The 16,316-nt window shown below is 34.4% G+C and overlaps 1 protein-coding gene across 2 annotated transcripts in view; it reads left to right on the plus strand.

Moving 5' to 3' along the window:
* The window catches only part of DOK6 (docking protein 6), a 419,540-nt gene that overhangs the window by 140,266 nt on the left and 262,958 nt on the right, over nt 1-16,316 (plus strand). For both annotated transcript variants that reach the window (XM_068563092.1, XM_068563091.1), the window contains exon 2: nt 5,557-5,664. In XM_068563092.1, coding sequence (XP_068419193.1) covers nt 5,557-5,664 — 108 coding nt within the window. The remainder of the gene's footprint in view (nt 1-5,556; nt 5,665-16,316) is intronic.

The raw sequence follows: 16,316 nt of genomic DNA on the forward strand, positions 1-16,316 counted from the left end.
CTATATTAGTTGAAAAAACAGTATAAATAAACTTTGCAGTATAAATAAATAGAACAGAAAAGAGACCTTCAAAATAGCGGAGGAGTAAGACGTGGAGATCACCTTCCTCACCACAAATACATCAGAAATACATCTACATGTGGAACAACTCCTACAGAACACCTACTGAACGCTGGCAGACGACCTCAGACTTCCCCAGAGAGCGAAGAACAGATGCCCTCAGTGACCTACATGCAGAGGTGGGGCCAAATCCAAAGCTGAACCCCAGGAGCTGGGTGAACAAAGAAGAGAAAGGGGCATCTCTCCCAGCAGCCTCAAGAGCAGCGGATTAAATCTCCACAGTCAATTTGATGTACCCTACATCTGTGGAATATGTGAATAGACAAGGAATCATCCCAAAATTGAGGCAGTGGACTTTGTGTGATTTTGTCCGTATAGCTTTGCTTTTACCATTTCTCCTGGGGTTCTGTCTGTCCTTTTTTTTTATTTATCTTTTTTTTAGGGTAGTTTTTAGTGCTCGTTATCATTGGTGGATTTGTTTTTTGGTTTGGTTGCTCTCTTCTTTCTTTCTTTCTCTTTTTTATTACTTTATAATTTTTTTTTTATTTTCAATAATTTTTTTTACTTTTTATTTTAATAACTTTATTTTATTTTACTTTTTTCTTTCTTTCTTTCTTTTCTTCCTTCCTTCCTTTTCTTTCTTTTTTTCTCCCTTTTCTTCTGAGCCGTGTGACTGACAGGGCCTTGGTGCTCCGGCCGGGTGTCAGGCCGGTGACTCTGAGGTGGGAGAGCCGAGTTCAGGACATTGGTCCACCAGAGACCTCCCGGCTCCATGTAATATCGAATGGTGAAAGCTCTCCCAGAGATCTCCATCTCAACTCTAAGCACCACCTCCACTCAACGACCAGCAAGCTTCAGTGCTGAACACCCCCTGCCAAACAACTAGCAAGACAGGAACACAACAACACCCAGTAGCAGAGAGGCTGCCTAAAATCATAATAAGGTCACAGACACCCCAAAACACACCACTGGATGCGGTCCTGCCCACCACAAAGACAAGGTCCAGCCTCATCCACCAGAACGCAGGCACTAGTCCCCTCCACCAGGAAGCTTACACAACCCACTGAACAAACCTTAGCCAATGGGGGCAGACACCAAAAACAACGGGAACAACAAACCTGCAGCCTGCGAAAAGGAGACCCCAAACACAGTAAGTTAAGCAAAATGAGAAGACAGAGAAACACAAAGCAGATTTAGGAGCAAGGTAAAAACCCACCAGACCAAACAAATGAAGAGGAAATAGGCAGTCTACCTGAAAAAGAATTCAGCTTAATGACAGTAAAGATGATCCAAAATCTTGGAAATAGAATGGAGAAAATACAAGAAACGTTTAACAAGGACCTAGAAGAACGAAAGAGGAAACAAACAATGATGAACAACACAATAAATGAAATTTAAAATTCTCTAGAAGGAATCATTAGCAGAATAACTGAGGCAGAAGAATGGATAAGTGACATAGAAGATAAAATAGTGGAAATAACTACCGCAGAGAAGAATACAGAAAAAAGAATGAAAAGAATTGAGAACAGTCTCAGAGACCTCTGGGACAACAGTAAACTCACCAACATTCGAATTATAGGGGTCCCAGAAGAAGAAGAGAAAAAGAAAGGGACTGAGAAAATATTCGAAGAGATTATAGTTGAAAACTTCCCTAATATGGGAAAGGAAATAGTCAGTCAAGTCCAGGAAGCACAGAGAGTCCCATACACGATAAATCCAAGGAGAAACACACCAAGACACGTATTAATCAAACTATCAAAAATTAAATAGAAAGAAAAAATATTGAAAGCAGCAAGGGAAAAACAACAAATAACACACAAGGGAATCCCCATAAGGTAAGCAGCTGATCTTTCAGCAGAAACTCTGCAAGCCAGAAGGGAGTGGCAGGACATATTTAAAGTGATGAAAGGGAAAAACCTACAACCAAGATTACTCTACCCAGCAAGGATCTCATTCAGATTCGACGGAGAAATTAAAACCATTACAGACAAGCAAAAGCTAAGAGAATTCAGCACCACCAAACCAGCTTTACAACAAATGCTAAAGGAACTTCTCTAGGCAGGAAATAGAAAAGAAGGAAAAGACCTACAAAAACAAACCCAAAACAATTAAGAAAATGGTATTAGGAATATACATATCAATAATTACCTTAAACATAAATGGATTAAATGCTCCAACCAAAAGACATAGACTGGCTGAATGGATACAAAAACAAGACGTGTATATATGCTGTCTAAAAGAGACCCACTTCAGACCTAGGGACACATACAGGCTGAAAGTGAGAGGATGGAAAACGATATTCCATGCAAATGGAAATCAAAAGAAAGCTGGAGTAGCAGTTCACATATCAGACAAAATAGACTTTAAAATAAAATTATTACAAGAGACAAAGAAGGACACTACCTAATGATCAAGCGATCAATCCAAGAAGAAGATATGACAATTGTAAATATTTATGCACCCAACATAGGAGCACCTCAATACATAAGCCAAATGCTAACAACCATAAAGGGGGAAATTGACAGTAACACAATCATAGTAGGGGACTTTATCACCCCACTTTCACCAATGGACAGATCATCCAAAATGAAAATAAATAAGGAAACACAAGCTTTAAATGATACATTAAACAACATGGACTTAATTGATATTTATAGGACATTCCATCAAAAAACAACAGAATACACTTTCTTCTCAAGTGCTCTTGGAACATTCTCTAGGATAGATCATATCTTGGATCACAAATCAAGCCTTGGTAAATTTAAGAAAACTGAAATCATATCAAGTATCTTTTTCAACCACAATGCTATGAGACTAGATATCAATTACAGGAAAAAATCTGTAAAAATTACAAACACACAGAGGCTAAACAATACAGTATGAAATAACCAAGAGATCACTGAAGAAATCAAAGAGGAAATCAAAAAATACCTAGAAACAAATGACAATGTAAACCCGACAACCCAAAACCCAGAGATAAACCCATGCACTTATGGTCAACTAATCTATGACAAAGGAGGCAAGAATATACAATGGAGAAAGGACAGCCTCTTCAATAAGTGGTGCTGGGAAAATTGGACAGCTACATGTAAAAGAATGAAATTAGAACATTCAGTAACACCATACACAAAAATAAACTCAAAATGGATTAAAGACCTAAATGTAAGACCAGACACTATAAAACTCTTAGAGGAAAACATAGGCAGAACACTCCATGACATAAATCACAGCAAGATCCTTTTTGAGCCACCACTTAGAGAAATGGAAATTAAAACAAAAATAAACAAATGGGACCTAATGAAATTTAAAACCTTTTGCACAGCAAAAGAAACCATAAACAAGACAAAAAGACAAACCTCAGAATGGGAACATATTTGCAAATGAAGCAACTGACAAAGGATTAATCTCCAAAATTTACAAGCAGCTCATGCATCTCAATATCAAAAAAACAAACAACCCAATCCAAAAATGGGCAGAAGACCTAAATAGACATTTCTCCAAAGAAGATACACAGATTGCCAACAAACACATGAAAGGATGCTCAACATCACTAATCATTAGAGAAATGCAAATGAAAACCACAATAAGGTATCACCTCACAGCAGTCAGAATGGCCATCATCAAAAAATCTACAAACAATAAATGCTGGAGAAGGGGTGGAGAAAAGGGAACCCCCTTGCACTGTTGGTGGGAATGTAAATTGATATAGCCACTATGGTGAAGAGTATGGAGGTTCCTTTAAAAACTAAAAATAGAACTACCATACGACTCAGCAATCCCACTACTGGGCATATTGCCTGAGAAAACCATAATTCAAAAAGAGTCATGTACCGCAATGTTCATTGCAGCTGTATTTACAGTAGGTAGTTCATGGAAGCAACCTAAGTGTCCATCAACAGATGAATGGATAAAGAAGATGTGGCACGTATATACAATGGAATATTACTCAGCCATATAAAGAAATGAAATTGAGTTATTTGTAGTGAGGTGGATGGACCTAGAGACTGTAATACAGAGTGAAGTAAGTCAGAAAGAGAAAAATAAATACCGTATGCTAACATGTATATATGGAATCTAAAGAAAAAAAAAAAGGTCTGAAGGACCTAGGAGCAGGACAGGAATAAAGATGCAGATGTAGGGAATGGACTTGACACGGGGAGGGGGACGGGTAAGCTGGAACGAAGTGAGAGAGTGGCATGGACTTATATATACTACCAAATGTAAAATAGATAGCTAGTGGGAAGCAGCCGCATAGCACAGGGAGATCAGCTCCGTGCTTTGTGACCATCTAGAGGGGTGGGATAGGGAGGGTGGGAGGGTGACCCATGAGGGAGGAGATATGGGGATGTATGTATATGTATAGCTGATTCACTTTTTTATAAAGCAGAAACTAACAGACCATTGTAAAGCAATTTTACTCCAATAAAGATGTTTAAAAATAAATAAATAAATACATTTTAAAAATTAAAAAATAAACATAAAAAAAAGAAATAGAACAGAAATACAGTGATCTTAGTTTCTGGCTATAGAGAATGTAAACTCCAGCAAAAATATGCATTTCTATAAAAGTTTGAAATATTAAATTTGCATTTCTAGACCTCTTTAGTTATTGAAAAAAAGTCTCATTTTATTGATTTGACCTAAACATACCTGTGGAGGGAGGCTGATAAGGTGGGCATCAGGTGACAGTGTAAGAGCCAACATGAATTAGTCCTGTAAAATCAGGCAGAGTCCAGAAAGAAGGGCCTGTGTTTGTGTAATATATAGCCCTGCTTTTTTTTTAAACAAAGCTGAAGACATGTGTGTTCAGACAGATGTGTGTTCAAATCCTGACACTCTTACTGTCTTACTATCTTTATCCTAAAATGAAGACAACCTACCTCATATAGTAGGTCTGAGGATTAAATGTGTCTATAAATTTTAAAATGTATTGCACATAATAAGCGTTTAGTAAATAGTAGTTGCTATAAAAGCATACAAGGGTGTGACAGATGTGTCCATTATGAAAACATATCTGTTTCATTTTCTAAAGTAGTATATGAGCATTTTTTATAATTAACACTGTGAGTTTTTAAATGTGATGTTTTTCCAAAGATAGAATATTGAACATTATGAAAGTGCTTAATCTTAGTAAATTGTCACTTCATTATCATGGAAAACAGAATTGTTTGTCACCAGGATGGTGAGAATAAATATTTTGTATGATGTTGATACCCAGATGATTTAGTTAGATTAAAGAGGATTGAAGCCAGTGCACTGAAAATGTCATAACATAAAATCTTTTCATATAAAATTTATTTTTATATTTAATATTGTTTTTAAAATTTGCTATAATTTTAAAGAATAACATGCCTCTGACTTCCCAAATTTTTTCTCTCTGTAAGATAAGTGCATGTAAAACAATTTATTCCCCCTGGATTAGTTGAATAGATAAATCCCTGATGCTACTAAACTCATGTACAAAAGACATAATGGGATTCCTTTATTTACTTTCAGATTTTCAGACGTTGCTGGTTGGTTTTTAAGAAGGCGTCTAGTAAAGGACCCAGAAGGCTAGAAAAATTTCCAGATGAAAAGGCAGCATATTTCAGAAACTTTCATAAGGTAAGTCACGGTCTTTGGAATCTCTGGGGAATAACTGTACCTTTGGCAACAACTGTGGAGACATTTCTTTTGATAGATGAAATCTGCAGAGGCAAAAATGCATGGCCAGGCTAAAATGTCCCTGCACTGATAAAATGCAAAAGTTGTTTTTCTCCTTTATTTTAATCATCTGCTATAAATGCCAGTGGTACCTCGGCAAAATGAAAGACTCATTTTTATTGCTACTTTGCAAAATGAGGTGACTCATAACCAGATCATTTCCCAAGGTGCTGAGTAGGCATTTTCCCTCTTTTCAGGTTAATTGTGCATTTTTACTTTGATTTAAACCATGGGCAATGTTTAGGAGATAAAGCTTTTGAGGATGGTGTTAGCAGTGTTAATGACACTGTTAATGTACAAAGCATTTGCTCTTTACAGCTTAGCAAGAACGATCATCGTGTATGCTGATGTGTAGAGATGTGACATAAATCCTATGAATGAAATATCAATTTCCTAAGAATTAAAAGTATGTAAGAAATTGCCCTAGAATGATGCTAAATATGCTGCTGAAAGTTATCTTTGGTGATAATGTCAAAAAAGAGTTAAGTATTTGATAGTAATGTGGAGGATTCATGATCAGAATGCAGAACTGTGAAACAGCATTGCCTTTTTGATAGAATGCCCACATAAGCTCAGGAAAGACTCGAATTCCTCACTGGTGGTAACATAGAGTAAGTTACCCTGAATAATGTAAATTTTATGTGATGTATAGTGCTAATTTCTTCTTTTATTAAAAATAAAGTGCTTGCCAGGGATGAGCAGGGGGGGTGGGAGGGATAAATAGGCATAGGACCAAGGATTTTTAGGACAGTGAAACTACCCTTTATGATACTATAATGGTAGATGTATGTCATTATAAATCTGTCCAAAGCCATAGAATGTACAACACCAAGAGTGAACCTTACTGTAAAATATGGACTTTGAGTGATTATGTTGTATCAAAGTAGATTCATGAGTTATAACAAATGTACCATCTGGTGGGAATGTTGATAATGGGGGAGGCTATGCATTTTTGAGGGCAGGTTGCATAAGGGAAAGCTCTGTACTTTCTGCTCAATATTGCTGTGAACATAAAACTGCTCTACAAAGTAAAGTCTATTAAAAATAGATTATTCAGCAGTAATGTGCTAACCAATCCTATTAACACAAATAACTAGCAATCTTTTGTATTAGATTTGAACCTATATCATAAGGCTTAATATGTGAATTTCTTTAACTCTCTATGAGGTATACTATATATTAATATAGATTTACTAATAGAGAATCCAAGTTCAAGTTCCTGCCCAGCCACTTACAAGCTCATAGGAGTTTGGTTTTCTCATGAGGACATGGATTTTAAAATTGTAATATTACATGTCTCTTTTGAAGACTATGTAAGATAGAGTATCAAATAACAACCAACACAGTGATGTAGGTTCTAACTATATGAACAATTATTTGCAGCCTGAAGTCATATTGATATTTTGTATGATGATGATGACCATGGCAATAATTTTAAGCCTGACTTAATGACAAACTGCCAGGTCGTGAAATGTAAGTCTGTAACATTTAGTTTTTTAGTAAAATTTTGGAAAACTGAGCATAGTATATATTCTGTGGATTCCTGGTCAGAACGCCTGCCTGCTGGTCAATGCTGTACCCTGGCCGGACGCTCTCTAGCCAGCGTGCCTAGAGTCCATGTACTCATGATTCAGCCATCTTTTACTTGAAAAATGGCAACATTATAAGCAGTATTATAACCACCTATAAGGGTTAATAAGTTAAACAAAGATAAGTGTAAGCTGTCTGCTTTATACGATGCACTGGGCTCCTCCCTGGGAGCACGAGGAGATGCACGAGGCACAGTCCTTGCCCTGAAGGAGCTTGTATTCCAGAGGAAAAGACACACATATGCAGATAATTTTGATTCAGTATGAACAAGTCTTAATAAACTGAAAAGGGTCATAAAGAGTGTGTTCTCTGACCATAAATTATTTAAATTAGAAATCAATGTTATCTAGTAAACGCTAAATATATTTGGTAATTAACATATTCTAAGGGGTAATAATTCCAAGGCAATGTAGTAGTCACCGAGGCTATTAGCAGATATTCTAAACTCAAAGATAATAAAAATACAAATATCAGCATGCGTGGAATATAGCTATACCAGTGAGTATAGGGAAATGTATAGCTATAAGTTCTTATATTAGAAAGAAACAATAAATGTAGGAGAAAATATCAATGAAACAGAAACCAAAATAACAATCAGGAAATTTTGTAGAGTCAATAGCTGTTTCTTTTACAAAAAAATCATTCACTTGATAAACTCTTAACTGAATTTATCAGGAAAAAAAAGATTAAAAAAAATCAAAGACTGGGAAGAGTAGAGGGGTTATCACTACAAATTCTACTTGACAACTTAAATGAAATAGACAAACTCCTTGAAAGACACAAACTACCCAGTCTTATTCAATAGCTCAAGGCCTAATAAAAACTTTGAACTTATAGTTCAAAACTTTCCCACCAAGAAAACTTCAGGTCCATACCATTTCACTTGTTAATACTACAACATATTTAAAGGGAAAAAATTAATCCACATAAATACTTAAGGAAAATATAAAAAGGAGGAAACCCTTTCCAACTCACTTTATCAGACTGATATTATCTGAAAACCAAAACTAGACAAAAACACTAGGGGAAAGTGACTGATCAATATCCCTACAAATCAGAACATTTAAACAAAATATTAGCAAATCTAATTCAACAATATGTTAAAATGATAACATATGATCAAGTAAGATTTACGATAGAAATGCAAGGTTGTTTTAACATTTGAAAATCGACCAATGTAATAATGTAGAATTAAAGAGAAAATATATCGTGGGATCCTTTAAATGTATACAGAAAGACATTTCTGTATGCATGTAAAGACAAAATTCAACATCCATTTATGATTTAAAACTCTCAGAAAATTAAGGACAGAATGAACTTCCTTAATCAGAAAAAAAGCGTCTAACAAATACCTACAGAAAAGAAAAAGAAAACTGTTTCTATGCTCAATGACATAATCGTTTGTTGAAAATGCATGATCATCTTCAAAACAAATACCAGAACTAATGAATGAATTTAGTGAATGACATTTTATGATCATTTGCATTTTTAAATAGTAGCAGTTAACCCTTGATAAATTAATTTTTTAAAAAAGAACTCAGTTTACAGTAGTGCCAACAAATAATTATAAGGCACATGTGCAATCTCTACACTGAAAACTATGGACCATAGCTGAGAGAATTAAAGAGGACCCAAATAAATGTCAAGAAATAAAATATTCTTAGATTGATACCAATTCAATATTGTTAGGATGTCAATTCTTCCTAAATCGATATGTAACATAATTCTTATCAAAATTCCAGGAATATTTTCTTGTAGGTATTGACAAGCTAATTCTATATGGATATTTGCATAACCTATATTAGCCAATGCAATTTTAATAAAGAAGAACAAAATTGGAAATTTATAAGATTTCAAGACTTACTATAAAGTGACAAAAATCATGATATTATGATTTTAGCAAAAGGATATTTATATAGATCAATGGAAGGGAATAGAGAGGTCAGAAATGAACCCAAACATATATGGTCAGTTGCATTTTGACAAAGGTATGAAGACAAGTCAATAGGTAAAGAAACTTTTTCCAACTAATGGTACTGGAACAACTAGATGTCTCTATGTAAATAAATGAACATTGATCTTACATCACATTATACACATAATAAACTCAGAGCAGATCATTGGTCTAAATTTAAATGCCAAAACTATAAAACTCCCTGTAGTAAGTATAGAAGAAAACCTTTTCCACTTTGTAATAAACAAATATTTCTCAGCACACAAAAAGTATAAACCATAAGAAAAAATTGGTAAATTGAGCTATATTGAAATTTAAAACTTTTTCTCTTCAAGTGATCTAACTAACAAAATAAAAAGGCAAGTAAGTCTGGGAAAAAACATGCAAACATTTCTCTGACCAGAAACACATATCCAGAATACTTAAAGAATTCTTAGAACTCAATAATAGGATAGAAACCCAGTATTTTAGAATGAACAAAAGATGTGAACAGATATTTTCCAAAATAAGATCTATGAACAGCAAACAAGAACATGAAAAGATGCTCAACATCATCAGTGATCTGCAAAATTTAAATTCAAAATAACACTATCCATCCATTAGAATGGCTAAAATTATAAAGATTGAAACTAACCAGAGTTGTAGAACTCATACATTGCTGATGGACATGTAAAATTTTATAAGCACTTTGTAAAACAGTTGGCAGTTTCTTTAAAAGAGTAAACATACATCTGTCCAGCCATTCCACTTCTAGAAATTTACCCCCTTCCCTGCAAATGAATAGCCGTGTCCAAATAAATATATGTACGAAAATGTTCATAGTAGCTTTATTCAAAATAGCCTAAAAGTGGAAACAACCCAAACAGGAGAATGAATAAAACTAATTGTGGTACATCTGTCAATGGAAAACCACTGAATGATTGAAAGGAAAGACCTACTGATACACATAATAACAGATGAATCTCAGAATCATTATGCTGACTGAAAGACAAAAGACCCAAAATAATACATATTGTATGATTTCACCCTTGTATTTGTAGTAACAAAATTCTTATTTATAGAAAAAAAATCATATCCTTGGTTGCCTATTTTGAAGGAGGAATAGATGGAAGGTTGGACTGCAAAAGGACCTAAGGCGTTTAGGGGGGTGATGGAAGCCCTCTTTATTCTTATTTGGTGGTGGTTTAAAAGGTACTTTCAATGGTCAAAATTCATTCAGTTGTTCACTTTAAATGGTGGTAACTTACCGTGTATAAATCATTCTTCAATTAAGTTAACAAGGAAAAAGATCATCCTGGAAAACAGACTGTTGAGAAAGATCAAGAATCTTAACCCCTTTTGAGTCTATGTGGTGACAACATTTACAATCTACTGTCTTAGCAACTTTCAAGTATATAATACAGCACTGTTAACTGTAATCACCATGCTGTATATTAGCTCCTCAGAACTTATTCATCTTACCCTTTGACCAATGATGATGGAGGTATTAACTAACCTTATTGTGGTAATCATTTCACAATATATGTGTATCCAAACATTATGTTGTACACCTTAAATCTACACAATGTTATGGGTCAGTGACATGGCAGTAATAAAGTTGGAATAAAAAAGAATCTTAACCACATTACACAGTGGGTAAGATTGTAGGCTCTGGAATCCAGCTTCCATATTTAACAGCTGTGTGAAATTGCATAAGTTATTTAACCTCTATGTACCTAATTTTTCTCCTCTGACAGATTAAGATTTTAATAGTGCCTACCACAGAGAGCTGTTGTAAGGAATGAATGGTACTATAGACATACAATGAGATTAAATATAATTAGTTGTTATTAAAAAAGGAAAATTTATAGCTAAGCATATAACTACTTACTTGGTGTATGGTTAGTTTAGAAAACGTTAGGCGTTATTCATCTAGCCTAGATGTGGCGGTAACTCCAATGAATGTGTTAGTATTGAAGTTGGAGGTCAAAGGACACATTTTGGATATAGTTTGTGAAAATGGACAGGATGTACCTATGGATTAAATGTTGAGTGTAAGTGAAAGGTAGGACTCATGGACTTGAGCAACAGAGATAAGGATGGCACAGTTCATGAAGATGGGAAAGACGGAAGAGCAGGCTTTGAGTAAAAATCACAAGGTTTCACTTAGCATATGTTAAATTTGAAATGTCTATTAGACATTCAAACTAAAATGTCAAGTACTCAATTAGATAAACAAATGTGGGTTGGGGTGGGGGAAATGTCACTGATAAAGTTATTTATCTGACTGTCATTGGCATATTGATAGCACTTTATTCTGTAGCACTGGATAAAATGTCCTTGGGAAAGAATGAGGAAAAAGGAGATAACACTCCAACACTTAGAGGATTAGCAGAGCTGGAGGAGCCAGAACAGAAATCTGAGAACAGCAGGCAGTAAGATGAGAAAAATAACATTAAGGGTAAACCATTGGAAACTAAGAGAAAACTGTGCTAAAAAATGTGAACAAATGGTCATCTGTGTCTAGTTTGAGATATTGAGAAAGGTGACAGAAAAGGGACCATTGGCTTGACAACATAGAGTTCTTTGGTGGCTTTGCCAAGAGCTATTTCAGTGAAACATGGGGACTTATTTCACCTGGAGTAGCTTACACGAGATTGAGGGGTAAGGAACGGATAGCTACTCAGGCAATTTTTTTCAAGACGTTTCGCTGTAAAATTGAGCCAATATATAGAGCAGATATGTTTTTTAAATACAACATGTATTGTAACACACCTATATGCCAATGGGAACAATCTAGTAGACAGAAACTGTGATGATTAGAAGGTTCTTGTGTATAATGATAGGGTTTGGTCTTTAACAGAACCAGAGAGCATTTATTTTAACAAAAAAGAGAAGGAAAAGAATGACTGCAGATATAAGTAGGTTAAATAAAAATTAATGTTAGAAAACTATGACTAACACTTTCAAAACATACACACTTTATGTGTGTAAGCTCTCTCTCCAGTCTGTGAAAATTAAGTCATGAAAGATCCTGTGCAGTGCAGTGAGAATAGGAATAGTTCATCTTTTAATAAATAACTAAACAGATATCACTGACTGTAACTTGAAACTTCCTAAAGCACTTTAATAACTAGATTCAGTGTGTGTGACAGCTAAAATTTACTTTTCTCATGGCAATGTTTTGGAGATTAAAGGTTTTTATTTTTACAACTTATTATTCCCAGCAGTTGGGAGGCTAATTCTGTTTCCTAGTGATTTAAATTTCCTTTCAGGAATTTTATCTTATTTTTTTCCTCAGTGATTGTGAACTAAAACCATGAAGTTAGACCAATTCTGATATGGAAGAATAATTTGGTCATGATTCATCAGTAATAAGAAATCTTAACGGTTGTTTTCAAGAAAATATGTAAATGGTTTCTTCTCTTATTTTGATACTATTTTAGCAAGTTTTGCCTAATGCTTCACTGGCTGTCTTTTTATAGGCTTTGGGTAAAAATAAATCACACGCTTTTACTTTGTATATGTTAAATTTGAAATGTCTCTTTGGCATTCAGACCAAAATATTTGTGTCAACCTCACTACTTTTCTTCTTAACTAGCTCTATGACACTGATTTTTGCTTCTTTATTTTCTTAGAATGTACAGCTAGCATTATTCAAATTCTCTTTTATCATCTCTTCTACTATTCAATACTGCCACTCTTTATCACTCACACATGATAAAGTTCTACCTAGGCATTAAAATTATATTGCCATTGGGCAACTCTGATGTTGCTCAAATTAAAGCAAAAACTTTCCATGTAAATATTTGCTTTCACTGGGTGACATAAGTAACATACAGGTGCATCTTGCCTCTGAGAGTAATTTCTACTATGCTACAAAGGAAAAGAGCCCTGCCCTGAATATTGGGAAATGACTGTCAAACTCAATTCAAGAAAACAGAGAAAATACTATTTTAATATAATATAATAATATAATATAATATAATAATATATAGTTTTGTGAAACTATGATATCTAGTGACTAGATAGACACTGAGGCTCAGAAGATGAAGAAGATGAGATACTCTTCTTATTTTTCCAATAGTGACAGTAATTGCCCTACTCCTCCAAGACTGTTATGAGGTGTAAATAAGATACTACATGTGAACTCTTAAAAGACTGTTCAGAGCAGTCAAAAAATGTTAAGAGTTATTATCATTATTGTTTTAAGATTTTACAGTACAAGAAAGCTAGGTTATAAATAGCTAACTACAATGAAATATGGTGAAGTGCAGTAATAAAAGTAAAAGGGAACACTTGTCTACCTTTGGAAATCAGGGCTTTCCAAAGGGCTTCTTAAGATTACTCTGTTTTGACAAAACAAAACAATGGAAAGGGATGCATTCTATGAGGAAGAAAAAGGGTGATTACAAGTACTGAAGTTACACTGCGTGGTGAGTTGAAGAAAATTTGAGGAATCTAGTGTTGGCAAACTCTGAAAGGAGGGCTGTAGTGGTGGAAAATAAGCACAAAGGAAGTGGGTGAGGCAAGTGAAGGGTCATAAATACCTTCCTCATGAGTTTAACCTCTATCCTGTAAGCAATAGAGCAGTTGTGAAGGGTTTTAAATGGTTTTTCATATCTTCAAATATGTATTCAGAAAAAAATAATTTGTGTGACATCACATCAAATGGATGGGATAATAGACTATATACAGAAAAACAATATAATTAAATATTATAGTATAATTATTTCCACTTCCCCGTAATAGACAACAGAGTCCTAAGTGGAGAAGGGTAAAGTGAATGGAGAGGAGATAGATTTGGGTGATATTTTCTAGGTACAGTCAAGTAGAATTAAGAAGACTTAGTCACTGATTGGATAGCGGGGAAATGGAAGAGAGAGGAATAAGACTTGATATCTTTTCAGGACTGGGTGAGGGATGAATGGTCGTGCTGTTCATCGAGACTGGGTGAAAAAAAGGTGATTCTTGGCACGTTAGATTTTGAAGTATTTATGTGTGGTATGTTCACGTATATATTTCATTAAACAATTAGAAGTACAGCCAGTTTGTAGTGAAACTGCCCAGGAAATCTACTGAACAGAATTAATGTGAAGGTGGATGTATGTCAACACTTCTCTGTCAAAGCCTGATCAGTGTAAAATAAAACCGTCTTCTATAAAAGACACTGACCTTAGTTCCAGCCTTATGGTGACATCCAAGATATTTCACACGTATCTCAATTATAAATTTATTGAGAGTTACAAATCAAAAAGTTGATACTTGACTGAAAAAAACACTAGCTAATTCAAGGAATGATAGAAAATTATGAAAAGTCCCATTTAAATGAGGAAATGCTAGTAGAATAAACATGAAAATCCTAACCAGTAAAATTTATAAAATGTATAGTAATTATCAAGACTCTTTAAATATACTCCTAGCTGAAAAATCTAATAATTCTAAAGAGATAATTGTTAATCTTACCATAAAGTTATTAAAAATACTGACATTTGCAAAGAGTTTGAAGAAGAGAGAAGACAGAACTTTGGAGACTGTGTGAGTCCTGCTCTTCTCTGGGGCTGCCCCTCCCTATGACAGGGTGGGTGGGTGTAGGTAGTGTCCAGAAGGCCACCCCAGGGGTCAGATGGGGTTAATTTGTCCAAGGCCTGGACAACCAGCCATCAAGGCAATAAAAACAATCACAGATGTTCGTGACATTTTTATCCTGAAATATACTTTCGCTTCTTCAAAATCAAAGACTGAACTATCACTTCCCATGGCTTTTTCCATTCACAGAATTATGAATCCTTTTTTTCAGATGTGAACATGGCAAAGCTCTAAATTTCTCATAGTTCCCTCTGATGATCAGGTCAGTAAAGAAAGATCTCTTTAGGAAAAAGGCTGGCATATTTAAAATCTTTGTTTTCCCTTGAACAATTAATGCTGAGTCCAAATATTGGATCTCCAGAATTGGAAAAAAAATACTTCATTTTCAAGATGGCTTAAAGAAGTAGACCATTATGGATTTCCCAAATTGTTCTATTTGTTAATGTTTAAACACTTTAAACTTCTGATTAGTCAGTTATTTTGATATGCCCTAAAGTCTGCTGTAGTGCTCAATAGCAATAAATTAAAATAATCAATCAAATGAACAAAATGTTTCCAACCTAAGTGAGGGACTTCTGCAAAATAATCTAAGGATACAATTATTTTTTTTACCAACTTTAACTTAATGTTATACTCTATCTGAAACATACATATTATAAAGCTTATGAGTATTACTGGTCTCATTTAGACATTTGATATGTTTACTGTGAGAGAGATCTTACTGCATAAATCAATTTTTTATATGAAACTGCTATAAAATGGTATATACTTTTTTTTTTACTCCTCGGTAGAAAGAAATTTGAAATTCAAATCACTAGCTGCTGAAGGAAGTTATTAAAAATGCATTAGGGTTGAAAATGTAGCTGTATATAATTGTCATAATAGATATTCAAAACAAATTTATCCTCAATGAAAACTGAACTAAAGCAATTTACATAGAATAAGCTAATAAATTTTCCTTAATTTTCTAAGCAGATGAAAAAAAACAGTTTATAGAAATTTTAATAAAGTAAATATGAGTGCTGTCTGTAGTGAGGAAAATATAAATAAAATCCCTTAGAAGGATGAATGAAGATAGTGCTATGTGAAGTTCCCGTTCTACCCGATGCCAGAAAAGCAATGCCCGTATTGAGACCAGTCTTATTTCTAAATTCCCTATAACCTGACATTAAAAACATTGTTTTATTCTGTTTTACTCCTATTTGGAGTTGTCAGTATTTATCTATATGTAAAGTAGACATCTGAGAGAATTTGGGAAAAGATGAAGGCGTCCTTATGAAAAACAGCCACCTATAAATATAGCATGTCCTTAAAGCTAGAAGCAAAAGCATCGGTAAGTGTAGAAACAGCACATGTGTACAGTGTGGTATCTTGAACATTTTCATTTTGATTCCATGAAGAAATCGCTAAATGCTTGGAAGAGCACACACTTGGAGCAATG

This window comes from Eschrichtius robustus, chromosome 14 (assembly GCF_028021215.1).
Source record: "Eschrichtius robustus isolate mEscRob2 chromosome 14, mEscRob2.pri, whole genome shotgun sequence".
Lineage (NCBI taxonomy): Eukaryota > Metazoa > Chordata > Mammalia > Artiodactyla > Eschrichtiidae > Eschrichtius > Eschrichtius robustus.